Source organism: Tachyglossus aculeatus, chromosome 17 (assembly GCF_015852505.1).
Source record: "Tachyglossus aculeatus isolate mTacAcu1 chromosome 17, mTacAcu1.pri, whole genome shotgun sequence".
In the NCBI taxonomy this organism is placed as follows: domain Eukaryota; kingdom Metazoa; phylum Chordata; class Mammalia; order Monotremata; family Tachyglossidae; genus Tachyglossus; species Tachyglossus aculeatus.
In genome coordinates, this window is record NC_052082.1 from 51,297,444 (window position 1) to 51,322,032 (window position 24,589).

At 45.7% G+C, this 24,589-nt stretch overlaps 2 protein-coding genes and 1 non-coding gene across 7 annotated transcripts in view; all 3 read left to right on the forward strand.

Annotated features, from left to right (window-relative positions):
• Positions 1-3,268: 3,268 nt before the first annotated feature.
• LOC119939226 (polyubiquitin-C) lies at positions 3,269-9,060 on the forward strand. Of its 2 annotated transcripts, none has more exons than XM_038759113.1 (2): positions 3,269-3,360; positions 6,420-9,060. In XM_038759113.1, exon 2 carries the CDS (start codon positions 6,426-6,428, stop codon positions 8,937-8,939), a length of 2,514 nt encoding a protein of 837 aa, XP_038615041.1. In that variant the 5' UTR covers positions 3,269-3,360; positions 6,420-6,425; the 3' UTR covers positions 8,940-9,060. The 2 variants fall into 2 exon arrangements, with proteins under 2 accessions (XP_038615041.1, XP_038615040.1); XM_038759112.1 differs by lacking the exon at positions 3,269-3,360 and adding an exon at positions 3,453-3,609.
• Positions 9,061-11,693: 2,633 nt separating this feature from the next.
• Positions 11,694-11,831, forward strand: LOC119939737. Its single transcript, XR_005454701.1, has one exon. It is a non-coding gene; the product is annotated as a small nucleolar RNA SNORA7 (small nucleolar RNA).
• Positions 11,832-11,872: 41 nt separating this feature from the next.
• Positions 11,873-24,589, forward strand: part of TRPV2 (transient receptor potential cation channel subfamily V member 2) — a 43,831-nt gene continuing 31,114 nt past the window's right edge. For 2 of the 4 annotated variants that reach the window (XM_038759014.1, XM_038759018.1), the window contains exons 1-3: positions 11,873-11,909; positions 13,527-13,639; positions 14,506-14,596. The gene's annotated coding sequence lies outside the window, so the exon portion shown is untranslated. The remainder of the gene's footprint in view (positions 11,910-13,526; positions 13,640-14,505; positions 14,597-24,589) is intronic. The other 2 variants (XM_038759015.1, XM_038759017.1) reach the window with 2 other exon arrangements.

Genomic DNA, 24,589 nt, shown 5'->3' on the forward strand with positions numbered 1-24,589 from the left:
ATGGGGTGAGAGGAGAAAAGCTGAGCCCTGCCATTTTCAAAAAGCTGCTGTGAAGCAGGCCAACTAGGAGGAGTGCACAAAGGACACAAGCTCATATTCAAATATCTATAATTATACAGGCTCCAATAAGCAGATCTGAACTCTACCTAAATGAGAATAAAAATTTTACTCCTTTTGAATATAGTACAGTGGGACTGGTACATATTTTGTCTTTAAGAAATATTGGGATTTAGGGTTTTGAAGGAATTTTTTTTTCTGAAATGAGTAATTGGTTTGCTCAGGGAAGACATGACCAGTCTATTGTCTGGGTTCCCTAGTAACTAAATTTGTTTTCATAAATAGATCCTATTAAACCCATTTAAAGAAATCTAAATGCTTTTCTATTACATACTCATTTTAAAATACTTTGAGGAGTACAGCGCTTGTAAATGCTCAATCAACACGACAATGAATGAATGCAAAACTTAAATTTGAAGTTTATAAACTGGCAGTAATATTTTTTCAAGTGAAGATCCTAACTTGTTTTTTAAATCTGTAATTTGTGTTATACTACACTCTTTTTGGCTATCACATTTCAGTGAACCACATTTCCCTGAAGTATTCAGAAGGCAGTCAGCATGTGATTTCTAAATAGGCCTCTGGTGAAATTATACTGAGGCAATTTTTTTTTCTACTGATTTGCTGGTAAAAATAAGCTGAGTGGAAGCATTTTACCAAATTGTTTTTTTTTCTTTTACCTAGTTAGCATCCAGAAATTTGAGGAAAACTTATTTTGTCTATATTCACACAGTAAAGTTATTGTGTAAGGTTGTTTTTTTTTTCTAGACTGCCTATATATTTATCCCTACACAAAGACTCCACCTCTCCCAAGATTCTTTCTCAGAACCGGGAAGAAGAAAAATAATTTTAAGAGATCTACTGTACTTGAAAATATAAACAATCAGTATTAGCAATTCTTCCATGTTTGTCCCCCAGCAATTTTGTTTTTTTCAGAGGACTTTTAAATGAAATATCTAAGGCCTATAGGGGATAATATATACTGCCAGCTCATTTTAGTCATTGCTGAATGTGTTTTGAATAATTTCAAGGTGGGTCAACTATAAGGTACTGGCAAGTCAAACCTAGTGAAATTGGGCAGAAAAATCAGGAAAAAAAATAAAAACAAAGTTGTAGGGGGTAAAGTGATTCAAAGTGGGTGTTTAAGGAATTGTGTTTTTTCCCTTTTTCACAAATGGTTCCCCATTCTAAAAATATGAAGACAGTATTCTAAACTTTCCTTTTCGATTCAGTAGCAGTACTCTTAAATTAATATTTAATCAATCTAATGGCCATAGAGTACTAACAACATTTTAGGGTTTTTTTGGCATAAGTACCTTGATAATTGTTCTTCCATGAAACAAATGGTCAAACCCATATCAGTTAAAGACAATTTCCCCCTGGAAAAAAAAAACCCAAAACAAAACCATAGCAATATCACTTTTTCGCTCTTCAAATAATAATTATGGAATGACGTTAAGTGTTTTCTATGTCCCAAACACTGTCCTATGTGCTGGGGTGGGTTCAATATGTCCTCTCAATCTTTAGCCCTCTCATTTCTTAGTTTTCTACTGAGCCCGCAATTCACGGATTTATAGAGGGCCAACAGTAGCTGTCGAGGTTACCGAACGCCGTTTTACCCTAAAAACAAATAATTAGAAATTCGTGAACGGGGAAACCGGAGGAAGGAAATGGAGACAACAGAGCTCATGTATCAGCCTCCGCTTTAACAGACAGGATTGGGGCCTAATTTTAAAAAAACCTGAGGAAAAACGAAACAAAAGCCACAGCCCTCTTCTGTTTGGACCATTGCCATTTTCCTGACCAACCGACAGAAGAGCCCCCGGCCCCCTCATCGTCTCATGTTTCACGGCTCATGTTTGTACGAATTTATTACTGTTTATTTTATTTGTACATATTTATTCTATTTATTTTATTTTGTTAATATGTTTTGTTGTCCGTCTCCCCCTTCTAGACTGTGTGCCTGCTGTTGGGTAGGGACCGTCTCTCTATGTTGCCGACTTGTACTTCCCAAGCGCTTAGTACAGTGCTCTGCCACACAGTAAATGCTCAATAAATGCTCAGTAAATGCTCAATAATTGAATGAAAAACCGACCACATTATCGCACCGCTGATTTTCGGGATAGGTTTGGGGGTCGGTTCGCCTCACACAAATGGAGGTTTCCTCCTCATCCTCATCAATCGTCATCAATCGTATTTATTGAGCGCTTACTATGTGCAGAGCACTGTACTAAGCGCTTGGGAAGTACAAATTGGCAACAGACAGAGACAGTCCCTACCCAGCAGTGGGCTCACAGTCTAAAAGGGGGAGACGGAGAACAAAACTGAACATACTAACAAAATAAAATCAGTAGAATAGATATGTACAAGTAAAATAGAGTAATAAATCTGTACAAACATATATACATATATACAGGTGCTGTGGGGAAGGGAAGGAGGTAAGAAGGGGGGGATCACCTTGGAACCTCCCCAGCGCCCAGAACAGTGCCCTGCACACAGCAAGCGCTCAATAAATGCCATTATTATTATTATTATTATTATTATGAAGACGGCGATGAGGGCAGGGGCCTCCTCACACTTTGAACCCTAGAGGCCTCAACTTCTGGATTTGCCCTTCTACTATGGCTAGCAAGTTACGTGGCCTTCAGTGAGTCTTACACGTATTCGGCAACTGATACAAGAAATGCTGAACTGCAAGTCTCAAGGACTTCCTTGAAGATAAAAAATGAGGCCCAAGTTTAACCTCCCGCGCCCATATCTCTGTACAAAGTGTCCTTAATAACTCCTCCATGGGGAAAACAGCCCCCTCTCCGAGCATGCGCATTAGCACCCTTCAGTGACTCATCAGAGCTAATCTCTGCCCCGCGGACCGTAGCAACAACGGGGGCAGCCTCCCCCTCCCCTACGCCAATCACCGACGACGTTGCGCCCGCCCCCTTCCCCTCACGACCGTGGAGAAAGTTCCAGAGCGTCCTCGAAGGGCCCGATCCCTCCGCCTCAAATTAGTCGTCTCCCTTGTTACTAATCATTGCCTTCGAGGGTCCAACAATTCCGATTAAACAGTCCTTCCCACCGTGTAGGGAGAGTTCATCCATCAGGGGATCTTCAGGGGTTAAATTCGAGCTTCGGCCTCGGGACTACTTTTCGTAGCGGAAGCATTCTGTCACGACGCACGGTGACGCGTTTGACGTACAGCGCTCTATAAAAGGGGAGCCGCGAGGGGGAGAGCGTCGTTATTGGGGCGTCGCTGAGGGAGGCGGTTGTGGTTGCAGCAGCTCCGGTTTTTCTCTGCTTCAGGAACAGGTAGGGCGGGCGAGGGGTGCGCCATCGTTTTTTGGGTGGGGAGGGAGGTCCAAGATGGAGGATTTTTTAGTAGGGGGGCAACGAAGGGATGAGGGAAGGGCCAATATGGCGCGGGGGGCCGGAAGTGCTGCGTCATTGCTGTTGACGTTAAACGGCCCCGCGGCCTTGCTCGCTCCTTCTGCCTTCCACAGACTGACGGTTAACAACGGGCCCTCCCTCCAGTCTCTTCAGCACCCGACCCGGATAACCGTAATAATCAATCAATCAATCGTATTTATTGAGCGCTTACTATGTGCAGAGCACTGTGCTAAGCGCTTGGGAAGTACAGATTGGCAACACATAGAGACAGTCCCTACCCAACAGTGGGCTCGCAGTCTAAAAGGGGGAGACAGAGAACAGAACCAAACATACCAACAAAATAAAATAAATAGGATAGAAATGTACAAGCAAAATAAATAAATAAATACATAGAGTAATAAATATGTACAACCATGTATACATATATACAGGTGCTGTGGGGAAGGGAAGGAGGTAAGATGGGGGGATGGAGAGGGGGACGAGGGGGAGAGGAAAGAAGGGGCTCAGTCTGGGAAGGCCTGCTGGAGGAGGTGAGCTCTCAGCAGGGCCGTAATAATAATAATTATAATTGACATTTGTTAAGCGCTTACTATGTGCAAAGCACTGTTCTAAGCGCTTGGGGAGGATACAGGGTGATCAGGTTGCCCCACGTGGGGCTCACAGTCTTAACCCCCATTTTACAGAGGAGGTGACTGAGGCCCAGAGAAGCTAAGCGACTTGCCCAAGGTCACACAGCAGGCATGTGGCGGAGTCGTCGTCATCAATCGTGTTGATTGAGTGCTTACCGTGCGCAGAGCACTGGACTAAGCGCTTGGGAAGTCCAAGTTGGCAACATAGAGAGACGGTCCCTACCCAACAGTGGGCTCACGGTCTAAAAGGGGGAGACGGAGAACAAAACCAAGCATACTAACAAAATAAAGTAAATAGATATGTACAAGTAAATTAAATAAATAGAGAAATATGTGCAAACATATATACAGGTGCTTTGGGGAAGGGAAGGAGGTAAGATGGGGATGGAGAGGGGGAGAGGAAGGAAGGGGCTCAGTCTGATTCGAACCCATGACCTCTGACTCCAAAGCCCGTGCCCTTTCCACTGAGCCACGCTGCTTCTCTAATATTCCCCGCTCTATAAATCGTTAAAAACCGTGATCCCGTTGGCAGCCGAGGTGGGACTACGAGTAGTTGAGGGGAAACTAAAAGGGGTTGGGTACAAAATGACGACCTAAAACGATGTGGGACTTCGGAAGAGGGAGACCTCGCATTTAAGACCCGAAGGGGCTTGTGAGGAGAAGAAGAAAGGGGCTTTCCTCAAGGGGTAGTCTTCTAGACTGTGAGCCCAAAAGGGCTTGTGATCAATCAATCAATCAATGGTATTTATTGAGCGCTTACTGTGTGCAGAGCACTGTATTAAGCGCTTGGGAAGTACAAGTTGGCAACATATACAGTGCCTACCCAACAGTGGGCTGAGAAGAAAGGGTCTTCCCACAATCAATAAATCAGTCGTATTGATTGAGCGCTTACTGTGTGCAGAGCACTGTACTAAGCGCTTGGGAAGTACAAGTTGGCAACATATAGAGACAGTCCCTACCCAACAGTGGGCTCACAGTCTAGAAGGGGTAGTATTCTAGACTGTGAGCCCAAAAGGGCTTGTTAGAAGAAAGGGTCTTCCCGCAAGGGATAGTCTTTTAGATTGTGAGCCCACTGTTGGGTAGGGACTTTATATGTTGCCAACTTGTACTTCCCAAGCGCTTAGTACAGTGCTCTGCACACAGTAACTGTTCAATAAATACGATTGATTGGGTACGAGCCTCAGATTTTTATTTTTAATCCACAACCAGTGTGCCTAGATTGCGGTGGGGTTGACAAGATCATTCCTCCAGTAACGTCCTTCTAACGAGAAGCATTTGTGGCATTAGAGAAGCAGCATGGCTCAGGGGAAAGAGCACGGGCTTTGGAGTCAGTGGTCATGGGTTCAAATCCCGACTCTAGACTGTGAGCCCACAGTTGGGTAGGGATTGTCTCTGTATGTTGCCAACTTGTACTTCCCAAGTGCTTAGTCCAGTGCTCTGCACACAGTAAGCGCTCAATAAATACGATTGATTGACTCCGCCAATTAGCCGTGTGACTTCGGGGAAGTCACTTAACCTGTCTGCGCCTCAGTTACCTCATCTGTGAAATGGGGATTGACTGAAAACCCTGTGGGACAACCTGATCACCTTTCAAACGCCTAGTACAGTGCTCTGCACACAGTAAGCGCTCAATAAATACAATTGATTGATTGTAACCTCCCCAGCCCTTAGAACAGTGCTTTGCACATGGTAAGTGCTTAATAAGTGCCATCATTATTATTAACAAGAGTGTCCTTTTAGCTTGTGGTATTTAAGTGCTTACAGGTCAGTCACTGTCCAGGGTAAAAATAATCAAGTGAGATAAGGCTCTTGTCCAGGAATCCTAGTCCAGGAGATGTCAAGTGATCTTATGTGCTGTAGAAAAATTTTTAAGTTATATGAAGTTGTTGTTGATACTGCAAACTTGATGTTAGTCATCTGTGAGACATCACAGGAAGTACTTAGTGATGTCAGCACTTGACTATGCAGAGTTGTGAAAGGGATAAGTCTGTAATGGTTTTGGTCAAACTCCTCCGGTGACCTTAATTAGGGGACTCTAATAATTATAATTATGGTATTTGTTAAGCATTCACTATGATGCTATGACGCTGTGACGCTGTCCACTATGTTCTGAGCACTGTTCTAAGTAGATTCAAGGCCATCAGGTTGTTCCACATCCCTTATTTAACAAATGATGTCATAATGGGCTTAATCCAGTCTGGTCAATCCAGGCAAGTGTGTTAAGACTTTTTTTTAAAATTATATTCCATTTTGGGACAGGGAGAGAAAAACTTCCGTGAAAGGAAGGATGGCATTTCTTTTTCATTACATACAGAAAATGAATGAACTAATATATTGTTCCAACTTCCACAGGTCAAAATGCAGATTTTTGTGAAGACCCTGACGGGCAAGACCATCACCCTGGAGGTAGAGCCCAGTGACACAATTGAAAACGTGAAGGCCAAAATCCAGGACAAGGAAGGCATCCCTCCTGACCAGCAGAGGCTGATCTTTGCTGGCAAGCAGCTTGAAGATGGCCGCACGCTATCTGACTACAACATTCAGAAGGAGTCCACCCTGCACCTTGTCCTGCGCCTGAGGGGTGGCATGCAGATCTTCGTGAAGACACTGACTGGCAAGACCATCACCCTGGAGGTAGAACCCAGTGACACAATTGAGAACGTGAAGGCCAAAATCCAGGACAAAGAGGGCATCCCTCCCGACCAGCAGAGGCTGATCTTTGCCGGCAAGCAGCTTGAGGATGGCCGCACCCTATCTGACTACAACATTCAGAAGGAGTCTACTCTGCACCTTGTCCTGCGCCTGAGGGGTGGCATGCAGATCTTCGTGAAGACACTGACTGGCAAGACCATCACCCTGGAGGTAGAGCCCAGTGACACAATCGAGAATGTGAAGGCTAAAATCCAGGACAAAGAGGGCATCCCTCCTGACCAGCAGAGGCTGATCTTTGCCGGCAAGCAGCTTGAAGATGGCCGCACGCTATCCGACTACAACATTCAGAAGGAGTCTACTCTGCACCTTGTCCTGCGCCTGAGGGGTGGCATGCAGATCTTCGTGAAGACCTTGACTGGCAAGACCATCACCCTGGAGGTAGAGCCCAGTGACACAATTGAGAACGTGAAGGCCAAAATCCAGGACAAAGAGGGCATCCCTCCTGACCAGCAGAGGCTGATCTTTGCCGGCAAGCAGCTTGAAGATGGCCGCACCCTGTCCGACTACAACATTCAGAAGGAGTCCACCCTGCACCTTGTCCTGCGCCTGAGGGGTGGCATGCAGATCTTCGTGAAGACCTTGACTGGCAAGACCATCACCCTGGAGGTAGAGCCCAGTGACACAATTGAGAACGTGAAGGCCAAAATCCAGGACAAAGAGGGCATCCCTCCTGACCAGCAGAGGCTGATCTTTGCCGGCAAGCAGCTTGAAGATGGCCGCACCCTGTCCGACTACAACATTCAGAAGGAGTCTACTCTGCACCTTGTCCTGCGCCTGAGGGGTGGCATGCAGATCTTCGTGAAGACACTGACTGGCAAGACCATCACCCTGGAGGTAGAGCCCAGTGACACAATTGAGAACGTGAAGGCCAAAATCCAGGACAAGGAAGGCATCCCTCCTGACCAGCAGAGGCTGATCTTTGCCGGCAAGCAGCTTGAAGATGGTCGCACGCTATCTGACTACAACATTCAGAAGGAGTCTACCCTGCACCTTGTCCTGCGCCTGAGGGGTGGCATGCAGATCTTTGTGAAGACCTTGACTGGCAAGACCATTACCCTGGAGGTAGAGCCTAGTGACACAATTGAGAACGTGAAGGCCAAAATCCAGGATAAGGAAGGCATCCCTCCTGACCAGCAGAGGCTGATCTTTGCTGGCAAGCAGCTTGAAGATGGCCGCACCCTATCTGACTACAACATTCAGAAGGAGTCTACCCTGCACCTTGTTCTGCGCCTGAGGGGTGGCATGCAGATCTTCGTGAAGACACTGACTGGCAAGACCATCACCCTGGAGGTAGAGCCCAGTGACACAATCGAGAACGTGAAGGCCAAAATCCAGGACAAGGAAGGCATCCCTCCTGACCAGCAGAGGCTGATCTTTGCTGGCAAGCAACTTGAGGATGGCCGCACCCTATCTGACTACAACATTCAGAAAGAGTCTACTCTGCACCTTGTCCTGCGCCTGAGGGGTGGCATGCAGATCTTCGTGAAGACCTTGACTGGCAAGACCATCACCCTGGAGGTAGAGCCCAGTGACACAATTGAGAACGTGAAGGCCAAAATCCAGGACAAAGAGGGCATCCCTCCCGACCAGCAGAGGCTGATCTTTGCCGGCAAGCAGCTTGAAGATGGCCGCACCCTGTCCGATTACAACATTCAGAAGGAGTCCACCCTGCACCTTGTCCTGCGCCTGAGGGGTGGCATGCAGATCTTCGTGAAGACCTTGACTGGCAAAACCATCACCCTGGAGGTAGAGCCCAGTGACACAATCGAGAATGTGAAGGCTAAAATCCAGGACAAAGAGGGCATCCCTCCCGACCAGCAGAGGCTGATCTTTGCCGGCAAGCAGCTTGAAGATGGCCGCACCCTGTCCGACTACAACATTCAGAAGGAGTCTACCCTGCACCTTGTCCTGCGCCTGAGGGGTGGCATGCAGATCTTCGTGAAGACACTGACTGGCAAGACCATCACCCTGGAGGTAGAGCCCAGTGACACAATTGAGAACGTGAAGGCCAAAATCCAGGACAAGGAAGGCATCCCTCCCGACCAGCAGAGGCTGATCTTTGCCGGCAAGCAGCTTGAAGATGGCCGTACCCTATCCGACTACAACATCCAGAAGGAGTCCACTCTGCACCTTGTCCTGCGCCTGAGGGGTGGCTGTTGATTGTTGACTTCGCTTTTACAATTGCCACATTTTGCACTGTGCCTGTAGTAAACGTTTTGAAGTTGCAAAAGTGAAAACAGGTCAATTTTACACCCTAATAAAGGTTTTTGTTGCACATTAATATGTCTCAGTACTATGGTAAAATTGTAAATGCAGACATCATTGTGTGTCCTGAAAAACACCTCTCCAACAGGGGCTGGTTAATCCTGGGTGTTCCTGAGTTATTTGTATATACCTAGCTATTGCCTGCTGGAGGTGACACCATCACTGCACTCTTATTTAAAGGGTCTATGTGGAAACAGATTGTCCTGTAGGTTAGTGTTGAACTAGGTAAGCTGACTTCCAAAAGTAAGCTTGTTTCCACTTTCAATATGCAGGAAACTTAGTTTTCAATAATCTTGATAACTTTACACTGCACAGCATTCAAATTTAACTGAACTCAGAGGCATTTTAGAGCCAAGTAATTAGACTAAAATGGAAATCTGCTGAGGAAAAGACTTGTCAATTCAGGCTAACCTACTTCCATTCTATTTAATGGACAGGCATTAATTGGAAATCCTAAGCATTCTTTTATATTAGTCCACTGATATGTTTACCTTCAGTAGAATAAAGTAGTTGGTGTGAACAAGCCAAGACTTGATTTAATAGCTGAACCTTTCACAGACAGTTTACCAGTAGGTGAACCTGGAAAAAATTGGGAAATCCTTACCATGCACCACATGTAAGTATTATTGAGCACTTACTGCATGCAAAGCACTGTACTAAGCGCTTGGGAGAGTACAGTATAACATGACACCTTCCCTGCCCACAGTGAGCTCACAGTTAAGTGTTACTTATTCCAATCTGTTTGCAGTGTTTTTTGGGGTTTTTTTTTTTAATGGTACTTAATAGTAATGTTGGTATTAAGCGCTTACTATGTGCAAAGCACTGTTCTAAGCGCTGGGGGGGGGATACAAGATGATCAGGTTGTGCCACGTGGGCCTCACAATCTTCATCCCCATTTTACGGATGAGGGAACTGAGGCCCAGAGAAGTTGTGACTTGCCCAAAGTCACACAGCTGACAATTGGCAGAGCTGGGGTTTGAACCCATGACCGCTGACTCCAAAGCCTGGGCTTTTTCCACTGATCCATGCTGCTTCTCTAGTTGCTTAGTAAGTGCCAGGCACTGTACTGAGCAGTGGGGTAAATTCAAGTTTAAGTTGTCAAGTTTAAGTTGTCAAGATAGTCAATGTCCCACATGGGGCTCACAGTCTTAACCCTCATTTTGCAGAGGAGGTACCTGAGTGAAGTGATTGGCTGGACCAGACAATTGCCAAAAGTGGGATTAAAACCCAGGTTCTTAAGACTCCCAGACGTGTACTCTGTCCATGCAGCCACACTGCTCTATTTTCTATATTGCATCGTCTTGGTGACTTCCTTTTAAACATTGGCTCAGATCCAGGCTGGTATCAGTATCACAGTTGGCCCCCTAAATCAGTTCTGCATTACTTGATTCCTGTACATCCTTGAAGCATTTTGTCACCCAGTTTCCCCGAGTGAAATGTGAGTAGTTAAGTGAGTTTTATTCCAGGACTTAATTTCTTGTGGTATTATGTCGTCTCATTCAATAGTATCTCTTGAATGCGGTATCTAAGTGCTTACTATGTGCCAGGCACTGTTCTAGGTGCTGCATATACACATGGTAGTAAGGTTGGACACAGTCCATGCCTCACATGGGGTTCATAGTATTAATCCCTGTTTTACAGATGAGATAACTGAAGCACAAAGAAGTGGCTTGCCCAAGGTCAGATAGTATGAGTGCCTAGTAAGCAGAACCCCTGTCTGGAGGTGAGGTGTTAGAAAAGAAGCAGCGTTGTCTAGTAATAATTACAGTATTTGTTAAGCACTTATTATGTGCCACACACTACTAAGCACTGGTGTAGATAATAGCAAATCGGGTTGGATGCAGTCCCTGTCCCGTAGTCTCGATCACTATTTTACAGATGAGGTAACTGAGGCACAGAGAAGCAAAGTGACTTGCCCAAGGTCACACAGCAGACAAGTGATGGAGCTGGGATTAAAACCCATGTGCACTATCCACTATGCCCAGAGCATAGAGCATGGGCCTGGGCAATCAAGAATTTGGATTCTAATCCTGGCTTTGGCACTTGTGACCTTGGGCAAGTCACTTTACTTCTCTGTGCCTCAGTTACTTAAGCTGGAAAATAGGGATTTAGATTGAGCCCCATGTGGGAAATAGCCTGGGTACAATGTGATTACCTTGTATCCACCCCAGTGCTTAAAACGATGCCTGGCACACAGTAAGTGCTGAAGTACCATTTAAAACAAAAAGCCCAAGTGAGGAGCTCCAGCTTGCCAGCAGTCAAAATTCCCAAATACCCTAGTCAGGACAGACACACCATTTCACACTTTGTAGTTGATGACCTAACCTTACTGGCAGTTAAACCTATCCTTAAAATGGTAAGGGGGTTAGAGACTTTTAAAAATGGCAAGATTAAGTCCTAATGATTTTCTGCTAAAAAAAAAGTCTTAAACTGCTAATCCATAGCGTTTTCCCTCCCTCCCTACCTCATCTGGTGACAACTGATAAATTATCCTAGTTTCATAGCTGTTCATTCTGGATGCAACGGGGCAATAGATGATAGCAACTAGTATTTGAAGTAGTTGGTAGAGACAGATCATGTGGATTTCAAAGGAAGAGAAGGTGAGGAGGGGCAAGGAGCAGATCAATTTTCTCTTGCAATATGTAAGCTCCCCTCTCAGGGCCACACCTGGAGAGTTTCCAGTACTCTACCAGTCTCGGCTACGGGAGGGAGAGTCAAGCAGAGGCATACCCCTTTCATTCCTAGCTTGGGCAGTGGCTAGTGAGTGGAAGGCAATCTGCTACAAGTCAAAACTCACCCATGGTGGGCGGCAGGGGAGAGAATCGAGGGTGGAGACTCAAGATTACCGTGCAGAAGGAGGCAATGGTAAGCCACTTCCGTATTTTTACCAAGGAAACTATGGATACACTGCAAAAACAATTGCAGATGGATGTGGGGCATTCTGGGAGCGATGTGTGTGACAATGCTTGACACAATAAGCATTTAACAAATGCCCTAATAATAATAACTTCCCTACCAAGACCCTTATTGATCTCATTTTTCTTTTTGGATGAGGGTAATAAGGATATATACTAGCTTCTTTGCTGATGGGAGGGTTGAGAATAATGTAGGGAAGCCACTTAGGATCATAAAGATGAGGAAGAATCACAATACTATTTGGTGAGAAGAATAATAATGAGGGTATTTGTTAAGCATTTGCTATGTGCAAAGCACTGTTCTAAGTGCTGGGGAGGTTACAAGGTGATCAGGTTGTCCCACGGAGGGCTCACAGTTTTAATCCCCATTTTACAGGTGAGGGAAGTGAGGCACAGAGAAGTTGTGACTTGCCCAAAGTCACACAGCTGATGGTGGAGCTGGGATTTGAACCCATGACCTCTGCCTCCAAAGCTGTGCTCTTTCCACTGAACCACGAGAATCTCTCTGGCTTGTAATGGTGTAGGAACCCCAAAGCTATATATATATATATATACATATATATATATATACATATATAGCTTTGGGGTATTAACTACCTTCATCATCACCATTATTTTAAGTCCTTAATAAATACAACTAAAGAGGCCCTAAGGAGCCCATTCTTGCTCCAGTCACCAGGCAGGAGACACTATATATACATAAAAAATATATACATATGATGAAAGTAATTAAGTGCTTACTATGTGTCAAGCATTGTGCCACCAGGTAAATACAAAGTAATTATATCTGACATAGTTCCTGCCCCACTAGAGGATCATTATCTAAGAGATAGGATGAGCAGGGACCTTATCCCCATTTTACAGATTATGAAGCTGAGGCACAGAGTAGTTAAGGCCAGTGGCAGAACTGAGACTAGAACCCATACTATGGCTGGGATTTAATGGGCTGACTTTGTGACTGATGTGATATTACAAATTCTCAAGGATCGGGGGGCGGGGGGGGACCTCTCCAGTTGGGAAATGATTCCTGGGAATCACCTTTTAAGGCCTTATGTTTGGCAGCACCCTTTCCATTATCGACTAAGATGGCCAAAAGAGATTTCCTTTAGGCCCTGGGCAATAAGATTCAGGGAACGAGGAGCCGTGACCGAAAAAGGGAGCAAGTTTGATGCTGTTTTACTGTGTGATCTTGAGAAATGAATTTTTTAAAAAATTATGAACATGCACTCCTTGGAACTGAGGTCAAACAGTTATTTTTGGAGTGGAGGGGGTCAAAGAGTCTGGAGCCACTCAGAAGGTAAGGAAGGGAGTTAAGAAAGGTGTCAGAAATTGAATCAAATGCTACAAGTTTGATTGACTGAAGCTCAGACAGCAGTTCTTGAGGATGTAGGAGAGGAAGCGACCATGGGCCGGCAGCATTGCACTACCAAGAAAATGAGTCAAGCAACTAAATTTGAACATGGCCTTCTATCATGTTCAGGCATCCCAAAAGCTGACAGGATGTTTATTGAAGTCCTTTCTATAGGAATTAACGCTGTTTTCTTTCACTGCCATGGCTGATTCCCAGAACACGCTGGGAGAGATGGAGCAAAAGAGATGAAAAATCATCACTAAGCCTTAAGAACTTCCTGCGCCTTACTGATCCCTCGCAGCTCAGAACTAGGACTCCAAAGAAAAAGAGTATGCATTCAATGGTTCTGTCTCTCAGGCTGTTTATAATTGGAATTTGTTGTGAAATTTAAGTCCTTATGTGCCAAGTAGTATACTAGAGACGGGGTAGATACAGGATAATCAGGTTGGACACAGTCCCTATGCCACATGTGACTCACAGCCCAAGTGAAAGGAGTTTAATCTCTAAGGTGAGGAAACTGAGGCCCAGAAAAATTGTGACTTGACCAGGGTCAAACAAGTGGCAGAGCTGGGATTAGAACCCAGGTCCTGATATTCCATGCTCTTTCCACTAGTCCATGTTGCTTCTTGATTTCCAAGCCAATCCATTAAGTGCAAATGTGCCGTTTAGAGAAGAATTAGATATTTCAAGCTCAATTTATAGAGCCAGGGTGGGTGAGTAAGAATATAAATCTGGAGATATGCCACCTTTTTTCTATCGTTACTCACAGCAATAAAATGGAGCGTTTGAAGTGAGGGGAGTATAGGATTTTTTTATTTTTCAGAATGCCATTTGGGAGTTGCGGAAGGTTTTTCTGACGGAAGGCTGTTGTATCGATAGAGAAAATAATGGGAATGACTGGGTTGTAAGGAGCTGGGCATGCAAGCCTTCTGCACAGCCCTGGGGAATCACTTTGACTGACAAATGGCATCTATGGTGTTATTTTTGGAACACTGCAAAATAATAATAATAATGATGATGATGGCATTTATTAAGCGCTTACTATGTGCAAAGGTGGACCATGTATATTTTTCTCTGAAGCTTTGAGGATTGGGTGTTTTTTTTTTTTTAGCTAAGCTGGCTTGTTTGCAAACGTTAAAATCTCACAAAGTCTGTTTCTGAGAGCAAAATTGATTTCAAGCTTCAAATTCTTCAGTTCTAGGAGAACACTTAAAGAAGTCGATCCTTATCCTGAAGGCTGCAGATGGAGAGCAGATATGAGGAGCGACGTTCAAGGGAAACTTACGGTAAGTCTGAGCTGTCTGTTACCATTGCAATTCAGCTAAGAGGCCTCCCAGACACTGTTGTCTGTTCCTTCAAATCACTGGCTTTAATGTAAAGCAGCAAGCAAATGTCAGCACAATGTTGGACATTATTAAGAAAAATGGAAATAAAACAGAAATCCTAGTTTTGCCATTATATAATTCCAGGGTTACCAGCACCTGGAATTTGATGTGCAAGTCAGGTTGCTGCTCTTTATCAAGGATATTACAGAGCTGCAGAAGGTATGTGGAAGGTGGTGACAGAAATAATCAGCCAATAAGCTTCCTCTGAGGAAAGCAAACTTCTCAGCAAAACGAGGGATCCATTGCAATTCGGTGATACGTTCAGAACTAACAAAAGGAAATACTTGACATTCTTGATTTATGGAATTGGTTACAGCTTGATGTGTAGGCTAAAACGATCTTTGTGCTTGATTTGCGGTGGATACATTAATGGGGGAGAGATCTATAATCGGTTTCTACAGGAGAAATTAGGGATGTGGAAAGAAAAGTTAAGGATCTTGGCTGATACATCCTTCACCATTGGAAGCCATTTCATGGGTGCAAATGTTTACCACCCACTGTATTTAGTGGCTCCTTTTATTTGTTTGGGACCCACTAACTTCAGTCTTCAGTGTCAAGTACAATCGCCAACTTGTATTTCCCAAGCGCTTAGTACAGTGCTGTGCACACAGTAAGCGCTCAATAAATGCGATTGATTGATTGATTGATTCAGTGGGTGTCCCCCTGTCTCGTAGGATTTGGTGAATGATTCTTGAGTTAATTCTGTCCTCACCCTTCAAAATCTGTAAACCTTGATTACAGCCCCTCTCAACTTTCATCTTTCTAGATGGAAGCATCCTAACCCTTTCAGGAGTTCCACAAATGGAAGCTTCTCCGTAATCATGGGAGCCACCTATGTGGAATCCCATTTTTCCACAAATCCTGGGTTCTGGCCAGGGAGAGTCCTGTAGCTTCAACAGTCTTGTTTGTAGGCAGAAAATGTTGCAAAAAGAGAGAAGCCCTGCCCTGGGGCTGAGTAGAAGAACAGTGGTGAGGACTGGACTGGCTTTGGCCGAGGGGCCTGTGAGAATCCTCCCTTTCCTGATTGAATGGGGGCCTCGGTTATCATCTCTGATCTATCATCTATCATCATCCCAAGCGCTTAGTGCAGTGCTGTGCACACAGTAAGCGCTCAATAAATACAATTGAATGAATGAATGAATCTCTGGTTAGATTGCTCCCTCTTAAAAGCTGGTGACATTTTTCCTCTGTCTCTTGTCCGTAAATGGTGAGTTCCTAGGATCTGATAGATCATAGTTCATCCTCCAGCTTCTTGACTAGCACCAGGCCCTTAAAAAACTATTTGGAACTGATTTAGATAATAATAATTATTATTATTATAGTATTTAAGCGATTGCTATGTTCGATGTCATATTGTACTCTCCCAAGCGCTTAGTACAGTGCTTCGCACACAGTAAGTGCTCAATAAATATGATTATGATTATTAATGTCAATAATAATAATAATGATAAGTGCCAGGCACTGTACTAAGCTGTGGGGAAGATACAGGCAAATCGTGTTGGACACAGTTCCTGTCCCACATAGGGTTCACAGTCTTAACCCCCATTTTACAGATGAGGTAACTGAGGCCCAGAGAAGTGAAGTGATTTGCCCCAGGTCACACAGAAGACAAGTGGTGGAGGCAATATTAGAACTCAGGTACTTCTGAATCACAGACCCATGCTCTATCCACTAGGCTATGCTGCTTCTCATCGAGTAGCGTATATGTGTGATGGACCAAGAGATGGCAGATGGTCTGGTTCCTGCAGTTCTACAAGATCCTCACTTTGATCATTTTGTTAAAATCATAGCTTGTACGGCCTGCGCTGAACATCTTAGCTTTCTGTTAAATAATCACCAAATGAAGACAAGCGAAAGAAAAACTTAGAAAAAATTATAGTCCCCTCACAGCCTTACCTCTCTAGTAAGTAGCAATGGAAAAAATAATGAAATATATTTGTGTTAGAGTTCTTTAAAAGAGGCATTAAAAATGACCTAGTAAACTCCCTGATTTTCCTTCTGTAATTCTCCAGTCACCAGTACAGAACTATGCACATGCTGGGTGCCAAATATTGTTCTAGGGTATATGGCATTTAATATTCTAGCGAAGAAAAATGTACAGATTCAGGGTGTAGTATTAGATACGAATATATGCCCCCAGAGGAGAAGAGTCTGATCTGTCTCTATATTCTAATCAGTATCTATTTGAATGCTTGCAGTGTTCTTAAGCCGTGTAATAGATGCTTGGAGGCATAAAGAGTAAAAAACTGGCCCCTTCTCTTGAGAAGCTTAGAGTCTAATGCTGTTCTTTGGGGAGTTCCCTCTGGGTTTTGAAGCTGCATGTGGTCTCCTCCAGAAGAGGGATTAGTTTTCTCTCTTGCCTATAATGTCATTGAAGAGGTGATAATGGGATTGGAGCAGGTCAACTCAGATTTCCTTTAGGGGAAGCTGCTATCAGTAGAAGTAATGTAATTAAATTCTTACTTTGTGCAGAGCATTGTAATAAGTACTGGGAAGTTCTGGAGGCTTTCTCTGGAGGTGGTATGAAGGGGTGCTTCAAGAACTGGTAAGGCCACAGGTCCTCCCCACTCCAAAGTCAGCAGGAGGAGCAGAGCTACCACCAGAGTAAAGGGGACTATTGGGGAATCCCTCCCTGCCACCCACCAGAAAGGCGGAGGACCCTAATAAGTAGGGGGTGTGAGGCAGTACCGTTGTGAGGGGAGACCCTGGAAGACTTAGATAAGCCACCCCCAAGACTGACTTAGTTACCTTTATTCACCTTTTTGGTCTCAGGCTCAGCAATCCTTGTTCCCGTTCCAGCTTTTTGCCGAACTGCCTTCTCAATCTCTTCTTTTCCTCTTTGCAAAACCACAGAAGCCCAGGACTGTTTCGGTGAAAGTCTCAGGCCTGTCATAAGCACACTAATGGCACTCAGTTTCTTCTAAATGAGGAATGCTTTTACGCGTGATCCATGCTCTTTAAATAATTTATTGCCTTCAGCTTTAGCAAATTCCTCTCCCCACACATCGCAGTCAATCAATCAATCATATTTATTGAGCGCTTACTGTGTGCAGAGCACTGTACTAAGCGCTTGGGAAGTACAAGTTGGCAACATATAGAGACGGTCCCTACCCAACAGTGGGCTCACAGTCTAGAAGGGGGAGACAGAGAAGAAAACAAAACATATTAACAAAATAAAATAAATAGAATAGATATGTACAAGTAAAATAGAGTAATATATATGTACACACATAAATACATATATACAGGTGCTGTGGGGAAGGGAAGGAGGTAAGATGTGGGGGATGGAGAGGTGGAGGAGGGGGAGAGGAAGGAGGGGGGAAATAACAATGTCAAACAACAATGTCTGGAGTAGCCCTGCTGGCAACTGGCATTCCTCTGTCAGGTTCCCCTCCGAGGCCTGAAGCGCACCTATATCTATAATTTGATTTATCTATTTTGAGGCTATTGATGCCTGTCTACTTGTTTTGTTGTCTGTCTCCCCCTCCTCGACTGTGAGCCCGTTGTTGGGTAGGGATTGTCTCTATCTGTGCCGAATTGTACTTTCCAAGCGCTTAGTCCAGTGCTCTGCACACAGTAAGCGCTCAATAAATACGATTGAATGAATGAATGAACCCCACACTTTCAGTCCAGCAGGGAGAATCACGGTCAGGGTTGAATCCCCACTATCACCACTCAGGGCATGTAAAGATAGATGAGTAACAGCCAGAGCAGAAGGATTAGCTGAGGACTTGACCAGGCTGGGGTGTGGGTTTGAAAGGCAAGACTAGTTCCTCCCATCTTGAAGCTCAGGGTGGTTTACTCTGGTCTAGGAGCTGCAGGCTCATTTGGAAAGAACATCAGCTCGGGAACTCCAGGAAAGGAGAGGAGGGCACGCAGGGAAGAATCGCTGGGTAGGGACTGTCTCTATATGTTGCCAAATTGTACTTCCTAAGCGCTTAGTACAGTGCTCTGCACACAGTAAGCGCTCAATAAATGCGATTGATGATGATGATGATGATGATAGGTTACTGGGTAGAGCTTCCAGGGGAAGACTGTCAAGGATCCATGGGAGGGGATGCTGAGGAGGGGAGACTGCCCCGCTTCTTCCCCAGAAAAGAGGCGACTGTACCAGAAGCCAACTCCCGAATGCTGTCTGGGGTGGTCCAACCCCAAATGATGGCCTTTAGCAGCAATGCCAGGGTGCATCTGGTTTTTTTTTTTGGTATTTGTTGAGCACTTACTAGGTGCTAGGCACTGTACTAAGCACTGTGGTAGATATATGTTGCCAGCTTGTACTTCCCAAGCGCTTAGTACAGTGCTCTGCACACAGTAAGCGCTCAATAAATACGATTGATGATGATGATGATACCAGCTAATCAGGTTGGACACAGTCCATGTCTGTCATGGGGCTCAGTCCTAACCCCTGTTTTACAGATGAGGTAACTGAGGCACAGAGAAGTTAAATGGCCTGCCCAAGGTCACACAGCAGACAAGTGGCGGAGCCGAAATGAGAACCCAGGTCCTTCTGATTTCCAGGCCTGGGAGACCAGCCTCTGATGTGCCAGTCACATGGCCACCCTCAGCCTCCACAGAACAAAGTGCCACTTTGATGCAGACTTTTCATCCTGTGATCTTTCCCCGCTTGCCTGGGGGACTGGATTTGCTACATTACAGCCTTTGTTGGCTCTACAACCTCTTTCAGGGTTTGAGGATTCCCCCACCCTTTTTTTTTTAAAAATGAATCAGTAGAAAATATGTCTTTTTTTGAAGCTCTGATCATGTGATATGAATGTGGGGGTGGACACACACAGGCCTGCTATTTCCTGTCCAGGTGACATTTTCCTCACACCTATAACTCCTGCAAGCTCCAACTTAAAGGACTTGACATACCTTCATAATAATAATAATAATAATAATCATGGGGAGTGCTCCCCTGCTGCTGCTGGGTAGGGAATGAGGGAAGGTGCTGGGAGGCCTGTGCAAGCTAGAGAAGCAGCGTGGCTCAGTGGAAAAGAGCACGGGCTTTGGAGTCAGAGGTCATGGGTTCAAATCCCAGCTCCGCCTACTTTGGGCAAGTCACTTAACTTCTCTGGGCCTCAGTTCCCTCATCTGTAAAATGGGGATTAAGACTGTGAGCCCCCTGTGGGACAACCTGGTCACTTTGTAACCTCCCCAGCGCTTAGAACAGTGCTTTGCACATAGTAAGCGCTTAATAAATGCCATCATTATTATCATTATTATTATTAGTGAGGCATGCGTGCCCACTGCCATCAACTCTCTGATCTTTATCCAAATTCAGCCAGCTGTGATAGGACTGAGGGACAAGTGCTTTGCCCATTGGAGAGTACTGAGGAACAGGAGGCTTTATGCAGATAGTGTGAAGGAACAGGGGAGTTTTCTTGGAGGTAGGGTTCAGGTTTAGGGGAATTTCCCTAGAGGAGGGGCTAAGGATGGGAATTTTTCTGGAAATGGAGCTGAGGGATAAGGGAGTCTTTTTGGAGGTGGAACTGAGGCATAAGAGCATATATCTGGGGTTGGAGATAAGGGATGTGAAGCCTTTCTGGAGGAGGGGCAGGAGAATTCTGGAGGTGGCTTTGCCACTTTTCCTACTTGAGGAAATGAGACCCAACTCACTGACTGTATATGTTTGTACTTATTTATTACTCTATTTATTTATTTATTTTACTTGTACATATCTATTCTATTTATATTATTTCGTTAGTATGTTTGGTTTTGTTCTCTGTCTCCCCCTTTTAGACTGTGAGCCCACTGTTGGGTAGGGACTGTCTCTAGATGTTGCCAATTTTTACTTCCCAAGCACTTAGTACAGTGCTCTGCACATAGTAAGCGCTCAATAAATACGATTGATGATGATGATGATGACTAGCTCCCAGCAAAAAATCTGAAAAGTCCCTACCTTCATTAACTGGACTTTTTTTTCCCCAACCAAAAGTTTCCCCCAGTTGGGTGGTAGGGAGCCTTATACACTCCCTGTGCGATTTGTCCTGCATACTTTCCCTTCAAATCATCATCACCATCATTGATGGTATTTATTGAGCACTTACTATGTGCAGAGCACAACAGCGTTGGTAGACACATTCCCTTCCCACAGTGAGTTTACAGTCTACAACCTAGGAAGCAGTATGGTTCAGTGGATAGAGCACGGGCCTGGGAATCAGAAGCACCTGAGTTGTAATCCCACTCTTCCACATGTCTGCTGGGTGACCTTGAGCAAGTCATTCAACTTCTCTGGGCTTGTTACCTCATCTGTAAAATGGGGATTAAGAATGTGAGCCTCATGTTGGGCAGGGACTTTGTCCAACCTGATTAACTTGTATCTACCCCAGTGCTTAGAACAGAGCTTGGCACATAGTAAGCACTTAACAAGTACCATAATTATTATTATTAGAGGGGGAGACAGACAATATAAATTTATAGAACATCTCTATATGAGGTACTAGAGCCTCTAAATTGCCTTTAAGGTGCCTGACCTTTCTGAGAATCTGATTTTAAAAGTTCTCGAGGGCAGGGATTATTGCTGTTCTTATTCTTTATCCATCCCCTACTATTCAGCACAGTGCCCTGTGGATACCAGACAACTCTAAATGGAATGGAGCCGATCTGGAATCCATGTTGCCAATGGTGATTTAGGGAGGTACTGTTTGATTAGGTTAGGAAATTAACTGTCGGTGCTGAAATTTTCTGAACTCTAGTCCTTTCCCAGCTGTCTGTGGGGCTCAGTGCCCACAGCTCAATCCCAGTCCCGCGATGAACAGTTGCATTTCCCTCCTTTCTTGGCCCCCTTCACTAACCATAGACATTATTAAAGCCAGATGGTGGACAGTGACTCTGTAAAGCAGCTCAGAAGTTGTGGTCATGCGGCGGGGAGAGAGGAGAGGGCATGAAAAGAGGATGATGGGAGAGGGAGCTTCGGCCTGGGAAACCATCTGGAGGGCTACAGGCTGCACAGTCAACTCTGAAGTGTGCTTATCTTCCTCCCCCATCTTGGCCTGGAGAGGCTATTTTGGGACTCCGGGAACAGCAGGGTCAAAGCAAACTTTTTTTTCAGTCCGATTCTTCCCTCCCTCCCTTCCTCCCTTCCAGTCTCTCAGGGCTGCAGGCCCCCGAGCTGTGTTCGAGTCCCTGTAGTCGCATTTTAACCAGCAGGCCTGGGCTTCAGGCTCTTGACCCCGATTCTCAGGGGCAGGCTCCCCTGCATGTCAATGGAAATACCTGCCCTGCGGAATGGACAATGTCCCACTCGAGCCCACTGTTGGGTAGGGACTGTCTCTCTATGTTGCCAACTTGTACTTCCCAAGCGCTTAGTACAGTGCTGTGCACACAGTAAGCGCTCAAATACGACTGATTGATTGATTGATTCCCTCACTGCCTGCCTTAGCTGGCCAGCTTCTCTCTCTTTTGCAATTCCTACTGCAAGATTAGATTTTTCTTCTGCCTCTCAGAATGCCCAACCTCCATTCTTGGTGCAGATGCCAGTCACTAAGACATGTTCTACTAGTTCCCCTTCTGCTCCTGCTGTGTAATTCCCGGCTGGCCCTCTCTCTATTTTAGGCAGTTTTGACCATCTCCATTAAAAAGTAAGTTCACTGGACGGGAACGTCACTCACTCCATCAAGGCTTGTCTGTGATGAAGGTGACTTTCGTTAGTTTTCTTCCTCTGGCTTCCAGAGCTGGATCAGTCAGTTTTCCTCTGACCTTTTCCAATACAGACCGGATGCTTTTTTGTCCATTTTCAGACTTTCAGTTCCAAGTCAGTGTCTGCTGCAGCTGTGTTGCCGCCCCAGGCTTCACACTGGCTTGGAAGGGAAATGCAAAGCCTCTGGAAAAATATTCTAGAATCAAGGGAAATTCACATCCTTCCAGAAAATGCCACCCTTGACATTACATTGCATGCGTGGCATAGAGAATTGTACCCTACTGGATAGACCACCGGACTGAGAGTCAGAAGTACCTGGGTTCTAATCCCAGCTCTACAACTTGTCTGCTGTGTGAGCTTGGGCAAGTCATTTCACTTTTCTTTCCCTCAGTTATCTGTAAAATGGGGATTAAGAATGTGAGCCCCAGGTGGGACGGGGACTGTCCAACCCAATTTACTTGTGCACCCCAGCACTTAGTACAGTGCTTGGCACATAGCAATACCACAGTTATTATTATTATTATTATTATCATTATTCACGGGCACCTCCTCATCCAATGAATGGTGTACGGGTGTATGATAAATGGGAGGGCCTCAAGTGATCATCCAGAACCTTGTGTCCCCGAAGCCCCACAGGGCTCAGCTGAGTTGGGCAGGTTTTCACCGAAGCTCTTGCTGGAGGCTTCCTAGCTGGATGCAAACTTGGAGGTGAAAACTGTCCCGCAGGCCACTGGGCCTGTTCTTAATGGTCTTGGCACTGCCTGAGCTGTGTCATTCCCAGAGCAGGAGAGGCACTGGCTTCTCTGTGGCCTTGCGTGCCGCTCCTCCCACCGTGTCTCCAAAGTAACGGATGTTACTAACATCTAAGTAACGGGGTTTCTCTTTCCCGGGTTCTGACCAAGCCCACAAGCCTGGTGGGATGGGTGTCTGTCAGCAAAGGTCTGAAAACCCTAGTTTCACTTCTGGTAGGTCCTGGTCCTGCGACTTGGTGCTCTGGGAGTGGTTGGTTGAGCAGTCAGTCAGCCGGACGAAGCTGAGGAGCGGAAGTAAGGGGAGGGGAAGGAAGTGGAGATGGTCTAGACTGGTGTGGGCCACATCAGGCCCGCAGGCCAGATCTGGCTCATCTATCAGTCGGATCCAGCTCATGGGTCAAGTCTGATCACCAGCCGCTTCCTCCCATGGCCACCCCACCCCACCTCTGGACCGGCCTCCCGACAGACCGCAACTGTTGGTGTTGCTTCCTGCACCTTCTGTGTTTCCCCAGTCCCCAAACCCAGCTTCCCTGATAACCTAGAGGGCTTTGCATGGGGCCTCTATGCCCCTTGCTATTGCCCAAGTGGCCCCCTGGCCAAGTAATTGGTCACCCCTAGTCTAAAAAGATATCCTATCTCAGGGGCTCCTCACAGTTCCAGACTCCCATCACAACTCCCCAGACCCTTTCATCTCGACCTGGACAATATAATAATCACTGATATTTAAGTGTATACTATATGCCAAGCACCGTTTTAAGTCCTGCAGTAGGTACAGGATAATCATGTCCGCTACAGTCCCTGGGACTCCTAATAATAATAACTGTGGTATTTGGTAAGCGTTTACTATGTACCAGACACTGTACTAAGCACTGGGGTGGATACAAGCAAATTGGGTTGAACCCAGTTCCTGTCCCATGTGGGGCTCACAGTCTGAATCCGCATTTTACAAATGAGGTAGCTGAGGCACAGAGAAGTGACTGGGGGAATGGATATTGAACCCCGACTTTACAGGTGAGGAAACTGAGGCACAGAGAAGTGAAGTGACTGGGAGAATGGATATTGAACCCAGACTTTACAGGTGAGGAAACTGAGGCACAGAGAAGTGAAGTGACTTGCTCAAGATCACAGCAGGCAAATGGCTGAGTTAGGATTAGAACCTGGGTCCACCGACTCCTATGCTTGTGCTCCTTCCATTACGCCGTTGTTGCCTAATCTAGTCGTCTCCCATTCCCTGGGACCGCCTCGCCTACCCTCCTCTCTGCTGCCCTGTCCACCCAGTGGGACCCGTCGCCCAGTCAACAGGGTGTGAGCTCCCCAGGCCTTCATCTTCAAGGGTGGGAGAGGGGGCGAGACTCAAGGGGAGCCTGTGGGCTGCAGGGTTGAGGAGCAGAGAGGAACTGAGACATCGTCCCACCCTGGGGCCCCGCCACAAGCAGCAGCATGTGCCTGAGGTTTCTCAGCCCGGAGGGTTGGGCCGAGGGTCTAGGGCTCTGTCACCGAGTC

Excerpts from the sequence above, each read along its gene's own strand:
- LOC119939226 (XM_038759112.1), top strand. The coding sequence starts at position 3,466 with ATGGCGCGGGGGGCCGGAAGTGCTGCGTCATTGCTGTTGACGTTAAAC. Across the intron at positions 3,610-6,419 it reads AGCACCCGACCCGGATAACC|GTCAAAATGCAGATTTTTGT; the intron begins GTAATAATCAAT and ends CAACTTCCACAG.